We start from the raw sequence: 12,500 nt of genomic DNA, 5'->3' as shown, positions 1-12,500 counted from the left end.
ATGATAATAATAATAATGATAATAGTAATAATAATGATAATAATGATAATAATGATGATAATAACTATAATGATAATAATTGTAACAATAACAATAAAGATAATGATTATAAAGATAACAATAATGATAATAATAATAGTAATAACAATAACAATAACAATAAAGATAATGATTATAAAGATAATAGTGATAATAAAGATAATGTTAATGATATAATAACAATAATAATGATAGTGTTAATAACGATAATGAGGTTAATAATGATAATAGTAATAACAACAGCAATAATGAAAATATAACCATATGATAGTACCAGCAACAACAATAACAATAGCAAAATCATAAATACCAAAAACAATAATTATAATAACAATGATGACAATAAAGATAATGATAACAACAACAACAACAATTACAATAATAAAGACATAGGAATCAAGAAGAATAACAATAATAACAGTAACAACAGCAACAATTACAATAATAAAGACATAAGAATCAAGAACAATAACAAATAATAACAGTAACATCATCAACAACAACAATTACAATAGTAAAAACATAAGAACCAAGAGCAATAACAATAATAACAGTAACAACAACAACAATTACAATAGTAAAAACATAAGAATCAAGAACAATAACAATAATAACAGTAACAACAACAACAACAATTACAATAATAAAGACATAAGAATCAAGAACAATGACAATAATAACAACAACAACAACAACAACAAAAATAATAAAGACATAAGAATCAAGAACAACAACAACAACAACAACAACAAAAATAATAATAATTCACTCAGACCAAAACAAGAGGTAACTCACTGGCTCTTTCTGACGGTGAGTTCGACCTTATTTCCGGCAGCTTTGACGAGGTCACACGCGTCGAAGTGGCACAGTGTCCTTGCGTCGTGACCCTCGATCATGAGGATGGTGTCACCCGGTGCCAGGTGCTGAGATGCCAGGGTTCCCGGTGTCACCTGTTGAGAGAGGGAGGCGTGAGGAGAGAGGCGCTCTGGGTCAAAGTGTGAGGGAGGTGTGTTATTTGGGTTGGGTTGTGAGGGAGAGGTGGTTTGTGAGGGAGGTTGTGAGGGAGAGGTAGTTTGTGAGGGAGATGTGTCACCTGGGGTGGGTTGTGAGGGAGATGTGTCAGCTGCGATGGGTTGTGAAGGAGATGTGTTATTTGGGATGGGTTGTGAGGGAGAGGTGGTTTATGAGGGAGAGGCAGTTTGTGAGGGAGGTTGTGAGGGAGAGGTAGTTTGTGAGAGAGAGGTAGTTAGTGAGAGAGGTTGTGAGGGAGAGGTATTGTCCGTAATGCGTGATGGAGTCGTGTCTGTCGTTATGAGGGAGAATTATTTTACGAGTTATAAGGAGCAAGCGTATTCTGGTTATGGCGTTGTGAGGGTGGGACGTTGTGTGTGGTGTGTTGTGAGGGAGAGGTAGTTTGTGAGAGGGGTTATGAGGGAGGGATGATGTGTCTGAGACGTTATGAGGAAGGGAATAAGTGGTCTGCCTCATGAGGGAGGAACGATATGTGTATGACATTATGAGGAAGGGTTAAAGTGTGTTTTACGGAATGAGGGAAACGTTCTTTGTGCTTAGCGTTATAAGAGAGAAATATTAATAATCTGTAATGTTTTATGAGGGAGAGGCACATGGCATATCAGAAGTATTTCAGTGATGGAATATTATGGGAAAGTATCCAGTACAAAAAACAGGCAAAATATAAGACAGAGATATGAAAATCACTCCAAAACATCTGCATGACTTTCGAATCAAAATGACTGATTGTGTTCTCTTATAAAGGACTCGATAGCATGACCTCTTAAAGGTCATGGTTTCACAAGGAGAGAGGGAAAGTGGTCATGATTTTAAAGGAGAGAGAAAAAAGGTCATGATTTCACAAGGAGAGTGAAAAAAGGGTCATGATTTTAAAAAAAGAGGAAAAAAGGTCATGATTTCACAAGGAGAGAGGAAAAAAGGTCATGATTTCACAAGGAGAGAGGGAAAAAAGGTCATGATTTCACAAGGAGAGAGGGAAAAAAGGTCATGATTTCACAAGGAGAGAGGAGAAAAGGTCATGATTTCACAAGGAGAGAGGGAAAAAGGTCGTGATTTCACAAGGAGAGAGGGAAAAAGGTCATGAATCACAAGGAGAGAGGGAAAAAAGGTCATGATTTCACAAGGAGAGAGGGGAAAAGGTCGTGATTTCACAAGGAGAGAGGGGAAAAGGTCGTGATTTCACAAGGAGAGAGGGAAAAAAGGTCATGATTTCACAAGGAGAGAGAGGGAAAAAGGTCATGATTTCACAAGGAGAGAGGGAAAAAGGTCATGATTTCACAAGGAGAGAGGGAAAAAGGTCATGATTTCACAAGGAGAGAGAAAAAAGGTCATGATTTCACAAGGAGAGAGAAAAAAGGTCATGATTTCACAAGGAGAGAGAAAAAAGGTCATGATTTCACAAGGAGAGAGGGAAAAAGGTCATGATTTCACAAGGAGAGAGGGAAAAAGGTCATGATTTCACAAGGAGAGAGGAAAAAGGTCATGATTTCACAAGGAGAGAGGGAAAAAGGTCATGATTTCACAAGGAGAGAGGGAAAAAGGTCATGATTTCACAAGGAGAGAGAAAAAGGGTCATGACTTCACAAGGAGAGAGGGGAAAAGGTCATGATTTCACAAGGAGAGAGAGGAAAAAAGGTCATGATTTCACAAGGAGAGAGGGGAAAAGGTCATGATTTCACAAGGAGAGAAAGAAAAAGGTCATGATTTCACAAGGAGAGGGGAAAAAAGGTCATGATTTCACAAGGAGAGAAAGAAAAAGGTCATGATTTCACAAGGAGAGGGGAAAAAAGGTCATGATTTCACAAGGAGAGAGAAAAAAGGTCATGATTTCACAAGGAGATAAGGAAAAAAGGTCATGATTTCACAAGGAGAGAAAAAAGGTCATGATTTCACAAGGAGAGAGAAAAAAGGTCATGATTTCACAAGGAGAGAGAAAAAAGGTCATGATTTCACAAGGAGAGAGAAAAAAGGTCATGATTTCACAAGGAGAGGAAAAAAAGTCATGATTTCACAAGGAGAGAGGAAAAAAGGTCATGGTTTCACAAGGAGAGGGGAAAAAAGGTCATGATTTCACAAGGAGAGAAAAAAAGGTCATGATTTCACAAGGAGAGAGGGAAAAAGGTCATGATTTCACAAGGAGAGAGAAAAAAGGTCATGATTTTAAAGGAGAGAGGGGAAAAGGTCATGATTTCACAAGGAGAGAGGAAAAAAGGTCATGATTTCACAAGGAGAGAGGGGAAAAGGTCATGATTTCACAAGGAGAGAGGGGAAAAGGTCACGATTTCACAAGGAGAGAAAAAAGGTCATGATTTCACAAGGAGAGAGAGAAAAAAAGGTCAAGATTTCACAAGGAAGAGATAAATGCATGACGTCAGGGAGAGGTCAAAATTTGTGATATCATGGAAGACTCTTAAGATGATTTTGTGTGAAGAGAGAAAGGAATATTTTGTTCATCGGGAAGAAAAAGAAATTTTCTGGCACTAAAAAGGAGAAAGGCAGAAAGTGTGACGTCACGGGGAAGATGCGCACCTTATGACGTAATTTTTTATTGTATTTATCTATCTGTTTATTTAATCATCCATTTATTGATGTAGGTGTTTCACTTAATCTCTTTCTCTCTCTCTCTCTCTCTCTGTCTCTCTCTCTCTCTCTCTCTCTCTCTCTCTCTCTCTCTCTCTCTCTCTCTCTCTCTTCATCTCTACCTCTAACTTCTCTGTATAAGGCACATTTATATAGTATATATATATATATATAAACTTTTTATATATACTACTTATTAATATATATATATATATATATATATATAATAATAACGATGTAATAACGTGCGTCTTGTGTAACGATGTAAATTAATACTTGATATGCTGATACTCTGCCTTTCTCTCTCTATCTCTCTCTATCTATCTATCTCTTTCTCTCTCTCTCTCTCTGTCTGTCTGTCTCTGTCTCTGTCTCTGTCTCTGTCTCTGTCTCTGTCTCTGTCTCTGTCTCTCTCTCTCTCTCTCTCTCTCTCTCTCTCTCTCTCTCTCTCTCTCTCTCTTAATCCCTCTTTGTATATCTATATATATTTATGTGCATACATGTTCGTATGTGTGTGTGATTTTGAATACGGAAGGGTAACATGTTCACAACACGATTCCTTTCATCAAACAACATAGAACGATCTAGAGAATCACAAATCATATTAGATAATGCGTAGATGCTTCTAGAACCTCCTGATTGATAATAGCAACACGTGATTTTATAGACATTGATAATAGTTATGTAACGTAAAAATGGTAGAAATTTTAAGGATGATAATTAACGATAATCAGTTTCATAAAACTTGTACCAACACAAAGAACTTTTTCACCCAACAACGTGGAAATACCATTTTTTGTATACATGTGTATGTGTGTGTGTGTGTGTGTGCCTGTGTGTATGAGAGAGAGAGAGAGAGAGAGAGAGAGAGAGAGAGAGAGAGAGAGAGAGAGAGAGAAAGAGAAAGAGAGAGAGAGAGAAAGAGAGGGAGAGAGAGATAGTATGTGTGTGTGTGCGTATACATCCATAAAGATAGATAGATAGATAGGTATTTCCTTCCTAAAATACACAAAAATATCACCAAACTAGAAACACTCACAGGGCGCAAACCTCCGCCAAGGCAATAAGGTCACTGATGCAATAAAGATATTCACACTTGAAGAATTACATTAAGTACGAATAGAGAGAGTGAGAGAGGGAGAGGGGGGTGGGAGCAAGGGGAGGGAGGGAAGGAGAGGGAGAGAGGGAGAGAAGGAGGGAGGAAGATGGGGTGGGAGGAAGGGGAGGGAGGGAAGGGGAGGGAGAGAGGGAGGGAAGGAGGGAGGGAGATGGGGGGGGTGGGAAGGAGGGAGGGAGATGGGTGGGAGGAAGGGAGAGGGAGAGGAGAGGGAGGGAAGGAGGGAGAGAGATGGGGTGGGAGGAAGGGAGGAGGGAGGGAAGGAGGGAGGGAGATGGGGGGTGGAGGAAGGGGGAGGGAGGGAGATGGGGTGGGAGGAAAGGGAGAGAGAGGGAGAGAAGGAGGGAGGGATGATGGGGTGGGAGGGAAGGGGGAGGAGGGGAAGGAGAGGGAGAGAGGGAGGGAAGGAGGGAGGGAGAAGGGGTGGGAGGAAGGGGAGAGGGAGGGAAGTGGGAGGGAGAGAGAGGGAGGAGAAGGAGGAGAGGGGAGATGGGGGTGGGAGGAAGGGGAGGGAGAGAGGGAGGGGGAAGATGGGGTGGGGAGGAAGGGAGGGAGGGTAAGGAGGTGGAGTGGGAAGGAGAGGGATAGAGAGGGAGGGAAGGAGGGAGGGAGGAAGGGTGGGAGGAAGGAGAGAGAGGAAGGGGAGGGAGAGAGGGAGGGAAGGAGAGGGAGCAGGTAGAGATGGGTGGGGAGGAAGTGGAAGGGAGAGGAAGATGAGAGGGAGAGAGGGAGGGAAGGAGGGAGAGGGAGAGGGGGTGGGAGGAAGGGGAGAGAGGGAAGGAGAGGGAGAGAGGGAGGGAAGGAGGGAGGGAGATGGGGTGGGAGGAAGTGGAGGGGAGGGAAGGAGAGGGTGGACAGAGGGAGGGAAGGAGAGGACAGGGAGATGGGGTGGGAGGAAGTGTAGGGAGGGAAGGGAGGAGGGAGAGATGGAGGGAAGGAAGGAGGGAGATGGGGTGGGAGGAAGGAGGGAGAGAAGGGAGGGAAGGAGGGGGAGGAGAGATGGGGTGGGAGGAAAGGGGAGGGAGGGAAGAGAGAGGGAGAAGAGGGAGGGAATAGAGAGGAGGGTGATGGGGTGGGAGGAAGGGGAGGGAGGGAAGGAGAGGGAGAGAGAGGGAGGGAAGGAGGGAGGGAGATGGGGTGGGAGGAAGGGGAGAGAGGGAAGGAGAGGGAAGGAGGGAGGGAGATAAGGTGGGAGGAAGGGGAGGGAAGGAGAGAGAGAGAGAGAGAGGGGGGTTAAATTCACCTCTTTCTCAAGTACTCTGGTTGCGCCCCCCAAAATAACCTTCTTAGCGGAGTAAATAAAGGTAATGACAATAATGACAGTTACTCTTATATATAGGGGTAGTTGATGCAATCAGTGAAAAAAATCCTGGATCTGTAAAATCTAATGGCAAGTAAGTGAAGCTTAAACACCTCTGGTAAAAAAAAAAAAAAAATGAATAAATAAAATAAAAATAAAAATAAATAATTAAAAAAATAATTTTAAAAATCAAACTTTTTGAGTTATCCTGTTAACTAACAAACGAACAAACAAACTAACTAACTAACCGACGTTACCAAGAGCATAACCACCTTTGGGAAGGGAATTTAAAGAAATAATATTCAGAGTACTCAACTCTACGGTAAATCGACGCCTCATTTCAGCTCAGTGGCCGTCACGAGAACCGATACAAAATTCGGTATTTATTAATTGTTCTAAACTTCAATCAAATCTTTGCTCCAAGAGGTCATATTTATATCAATCCTCTCTTTCTTGATTTTTCTTGGTCTACTAAAAAATGAACGAATTGAGAATGAATAAAAAAAATAAATAAATAAAAAAGAATAAAGATAAAAATAAAAATAAAAATGAAAATTAATTAAAGAAGAAAAATAAAAATAAAAATAAAAAAAGAATAAAAATGAAAATAAAAATAAAAAAGAATAAAAATGAAAATAAAAATAAAACAGAATAAAAATGAAAATAAGAATAAATTAAAGAATAAAAATAATAAATAAAAAATGAATGAATTAAGACATACAAGACGTAGTTCATTGATTATTCTGAAGTGTTTTAGACAAATGATAGATCTAATAATAATGATAATAATGATAACAATGATGATAATAATAATGATGATAATAACAATAGTAATGATAATGATGTCCTCTCCTCTTTTCAGATCTGTCAATTTCTTTCTTTGATATGACGATTTTCGACAATTGTTGAAATGTAGATTTAGATAAAAAAAAATGAAGATAGTAAGAAAGTTATAAATCTATTTTTCTTTGTTCAGTTAGAAAGTATTTCACTAATAATTGAGACTAGAATAATGAAAACATGGATGATGAAGAGAATTTCAACAATCATGAATGTAATGATAAGAGCAAAAGTTGTGATAATGCTAATAATGGTAGCAATTATAATAATGATAACAGTTATGAAGAAAGATAAAGTTGATGATATTGAGTATGATAATGATGATATCAATAATGTCAATTATGATGATGATGATGGTAACAATGATAACAATAATAATAATGGTAGTTGCAATCTAATTAATGATAAGGGTTATTATCGTAACGACAAGGAAAATAAAAATATATAATCAGAGAAATAAGGATCAAATTGATAGTACTGATGATAATAATGATAATAGAATTGATAATGATAAAAACAATGGTAGAGATAAAAGTGATGATAATCATAATGATGAGGATATAATGATATTACTAAGAATAATGATAATATAACTCGTGATGATAATAACACTAATAATAATAATAATAGTAATCATGATAATGAAAATGATAATGAGAATGCTAATAATGATGATGATTGGAATATTAATAGTAACAATAATTATGATAATTATGATAATGATAATAATAATAATAATAATAATAATAATAATAATAATAATAATAATAATAATAATAATAATGAAATGATAATACTAATGATGATAATAACAGTAATAATAATGATGATGATTAACATCACTATCAGTAATTATAACAACAACAATAATGATAATAATAATGATAATGATAATGATAATGATGATGAAAATAATGATAATAATGATAATACTAATAATTAACATGATCATGACAATAATAAAGGATATTAACAATAATGTTAATGATAATAATAATGATGATATTGATGATAATAATAAAAAGGATAACAATAATAATCATAACAATAACAGTGATAATAACAATAATGATGATAATAATAATGATGGTAATAATAGTGATAACAACATCAACAACAACAACAACAACAATGATAATAATGATAATAATAATAATAATAATAATAATGATAATAATAATAATGATAAATAATAGTAGTAATTGTAATAATAATAATAATAATAATGATAATAATAACGATAATAATAATAATAATAATAATAATAATAATAATAATAATAATAATAATAATAATAATAATAATAGATAATAATAATAGATAATAATTATAATAATAATAAAAATGGTTATAATGATAATACTAGAAATGATGATGATTATTAATAAATAATAATGATGACGAACATAATTATGATAAAGGTGAACACATGATTCTATTGATAACAATAACAATGATATAATCATGAATGATTATGATTGAAAAATGATAGCAATGATAACGAATGATAATAATAATAATAACAATAATAATAATAATAATAATAATAATAATAATAATAATAATAATAATAATAATAATAATAATAATAATAATAATAATGATAATAATAGTAATAACAATAACATTACTGACAGTGATAATAATCGTAAAAACAATAATAGTAATAATAATAATGATGGTCTATTACAACAACAACAACGACTATTACTACAACTAAAAAAGAAAATAATAATTATAATGATAATATCAATAATAACAGCAATAAAAACAAGAAATTTAATCATAATCATAATTAGAACAATAAAAAGAATAATAATAATCATAACAACAATAATAATAGCAATAACGATAATGTTAACAATAACAATGCTTATAATAATAATGATAGCAAAAATAATTATATGATGATACTGATAATGATTATAATAATATTGATAACAATGGTAACAATAATGATGATATGAATTGTAAGAATAACCATAATAATAATAATAACAATGCGAATAATGATAGGGATAGTAATGATGATGATATGATGATAATAATAATAGTAATTATAGAAATAATGATAACAATAATAATAATAATGATAAAGATAATGATAATGATAATAACAACAACAACAACAACAACAATAATAATAATGATAATAATAATAATAATAATAATAATAATAATAATAATAATAATAATAATAATAATAGTAATAATAATAATAATAATAATAATAATAATAATAATAATAATAATAATAATAATAATAATAATGATAATAATAATAATGGTAAAGATAATGACAATGATAATAACAATAATAATAATAATAATAATAATAATAATAATAATAATAATAATAATAATAATAATAATGATAATGATAATAATAATAATAATAATGATAATAATAATAATGATGATAATAATAACGTGATAATAGCAATGGCAACAAGAGTAACAACAACAACAACAACAACAACAACATCAATGATAAGGATAATGATAATAATGATAATATTAATATCAATAATGATAATTTGATAATGATAATGATAATGACAGATTATCATTATGATCATAATCTTAACAGTCATAATATCAACATCATTAATCACTATCATTATCGTCATATAATTAATGATAACTTAATAATATAATGCTATATCTACTAGAACTTATAATGATATTGATGAAAATAAGAATAGAAATAAAAAATGAATGCATGTATGTATTACTGTTACTAAATGCAATAATGGTAATGATAATGATATTGATAATAAATCATTAATGATAATTTCAACAATAGCAACAATGATATGAATAATAATAATAGTAACAAAAGTAATAAAGATAATGATGATAATAGTAGGAATAACAAACAAAAATAACGATATTTATCAATGATAGCCTTAACAACGGTACGAAACACAACAGTGATAATGATAGTAGCAATGATGATAATGATAATGATAACAATCACAATAGTCATAATTGAAAATTACGATAATAATCATGATAGTAGTCATAATGCTAACTGATTATGATAGTGATAATCATCACAATAATGATAGTTATCATTATCATGATAATAATAATAATGATAATAATAATAATAATAATGATAATAACAATAATAATAATAATGATAATAGTAATAATGATAACAATAATAATGATAATAATAATGATAATAATAGTAATGATAGTAATAATGATAATAGTAACGATAAAACAAATAATGATAATCATAATAATAATATGATATAATATCAATGATGATAATGTAATAATGAAAAAATAAAAATGTTTGTAAATATATTGAAGATGACGATGAAAAGAATAACCATCATAATATAGCTAAAAATTATAACAAAGGATGATAATGGAAATATTAAAATAAAGAACAGAGAGAACAAAAACAATAACAATGATGAGAATACAATGAGCAAACAATAAGAATTAGAATGGAAATAAGAATGAGAATAAGAATAATGAAAATAAAACTAATATTAATAGCATCATCAATACCAATAAGGATATTAGTAATGATAATGATGATGATAATTATGATAGTAATGATAATGATAACAATAATGATGATAATAATGGTAGTACCAATGAGAATGATGATAATAATATTGATTGTAATAATGATAATAAAAACAATAATAGCAATAGTAATATTGATAATAATGATAATGATGATAATGATATACAGAACAAGAAAACCAACAACAATAATTATGATTATAATTATGATAATGATATCAACAGCAAGAATAATAGTAATAGCAATAATGATAATAATAATAATTACAATGATAATATTAGTGATAATAGTGATAATAATAATAGCAACAACAGCAATGATAATGATACTGATAACGATAATGATGATAAAAATAAGTATAATGATAATAACAATAATGATGAAAATGATCAAATATAACAACAATAATGATAACAATAAAACAATAGTATTGAAAATATTAACAGTGACAATGATAGTAATAACAATAACAATAATAATAATTATAACAATAATAATAGAAATGATAATAGAAATAATGATAATAGTAAAAATAATGATAATAATGATAATAATGATAATAATAATAATAATAATGATAATAATAATAATAATAATAATAATAATAATAATAATAATAATAATAATAATAATAATAATAATAATAATAATAATAATAATAATAATAATAATAATAATAATAATAATAATAATAGTAATAATAACAATAGTAATGATAAGGATGATAATGATAATTATAACAAAATAATAGTAATGATAATAATGATCATCATCATCATCAACATCATCACCATCATTACCATAATGATGATGATGATAATGATAATCATAATAGTAATATTAATAACAACAACAAAAAGGATAATGACAATAATAACAGCAATGATAATAATTATTATAATAATGATAATTATAATAAAAATGATAATAAAGATAATAATAATAATAATAATAATAATAATAATAATAATAATAATAATAATAATAATAATAATAATAATAATAATAATAATAATAATAATAATAATAATAATAATAATAATAATAATAACAATGATAATGAAGTAACAATATTAGTACTAATGATAACGATAATGATGATAATAGTAATGACATGATGATAATGATAATGATAACAATGATAACAATGTTCAGGATAATAATGGTAACTATGATGATAATGATAATAACAATAATAATAACACTAATAATGATGATGATGATATTAATGGTCATCATAACAATAATAATATCAATGATGATGACACAGATAATGATGGTACTTGTAACAATAAAAATAATAATGATAATGATCATAACAACAATAATAGTAATAACAACAATAATGATAAAAAAATACATGATGATAGGAAGTATGAAAAAATGAATTAGATATGGATGATACAACCAACAAGATTTATTAGACATTAGAAAGATGATAATCAAAATAACAACACTGATAACACCGCTGTTGTCTTTACAGATGATAAGAATAAAAATGATAACAATGATAATACTTTTATTCGTCAAAGATCATGATGATTTGTATTTCATTATCACCAGCCTTTGCATTTTTTTTTTTTTTTTACATAAAGATAAATCAGAGCGAGAGAATGAGAGAGAGAGAGGAAAGCGAGAGAGAGAGAGAGAGAGAGAGAGTGTGATACAGTATATAGATAGAGAGATATAAAGAGAGAGATATAAATGTATATATAGATATATATATATATATATACATAGAGAGAGAGAGATAGAGATAGAGAGAGAGAGAAAGGGGAGAGAAAGAGAGAAAGAGAAAGAGAGACAGACAGACAGACAAACAAACAGGAGGTAAAAAGAAAGAGAGAATGCAAAAGGGAGAGAAAGAGAGAGAAAGAGATATACAAACAAACAGAGACAAAAAGAGAAAGAAAGGGAGAGAGAGAGAAAAAAAAAAAATCCGACATTTTATCCATACTTGACATTGCCTTTGTCGCAGATCTGGTAACACACGAGCGACGGAAATAACCAAGACCAAAGACGCGGGTTTGGCTACACTGCTG

At 31.0% G+C, this 12,500-nt stretch overlaps 1 protein-coding gene across 24 annotated transcripts in view; it reads right to left on the bottom strand.

Annotated features, from left to right (window-relative positions):
* The window catches only part of LOC113814275 (titin), a 213,810-nt gene that overhangs the window by 164,656 nt on the left and 36,654 nt on the right, over nt 1-12,500 (bottom strand). For all 24 annotated transcript variants that reach the window (XM_070114577.1, XM_070114575.1, XM_070114595.1 and 21 more), the window contains one exon: nt 835-989. In XM_070114577.1, coding sequence (XP_069970678.1) covers nt 835-989 — 155 coding nt within the window. The remainder of the gene's footprint in view (nt 1-834; nt 990-12,500) is intronic.

The sequence above is a fragment of the Penaeus vannamei genome, chromosome 36, assembly GCF_042767895.1.
Source record: "Penaeus vannamei isolate JL-2024 chromosome 36, ASM4276789v1, whole genome shotgun sequence".
Taxonomy (NCBI): Eukaryota; Metazoa; Arthropoda; class Malacostraca; order Decapoda; family Penaeidae; genus Penaeus; species Penaeus vannamei.
The sequence above is the reverse complement of the archived record's forward strand: the minus strand, read 5'-3'. Positions and strand labels throughout refer to the sequence as shown.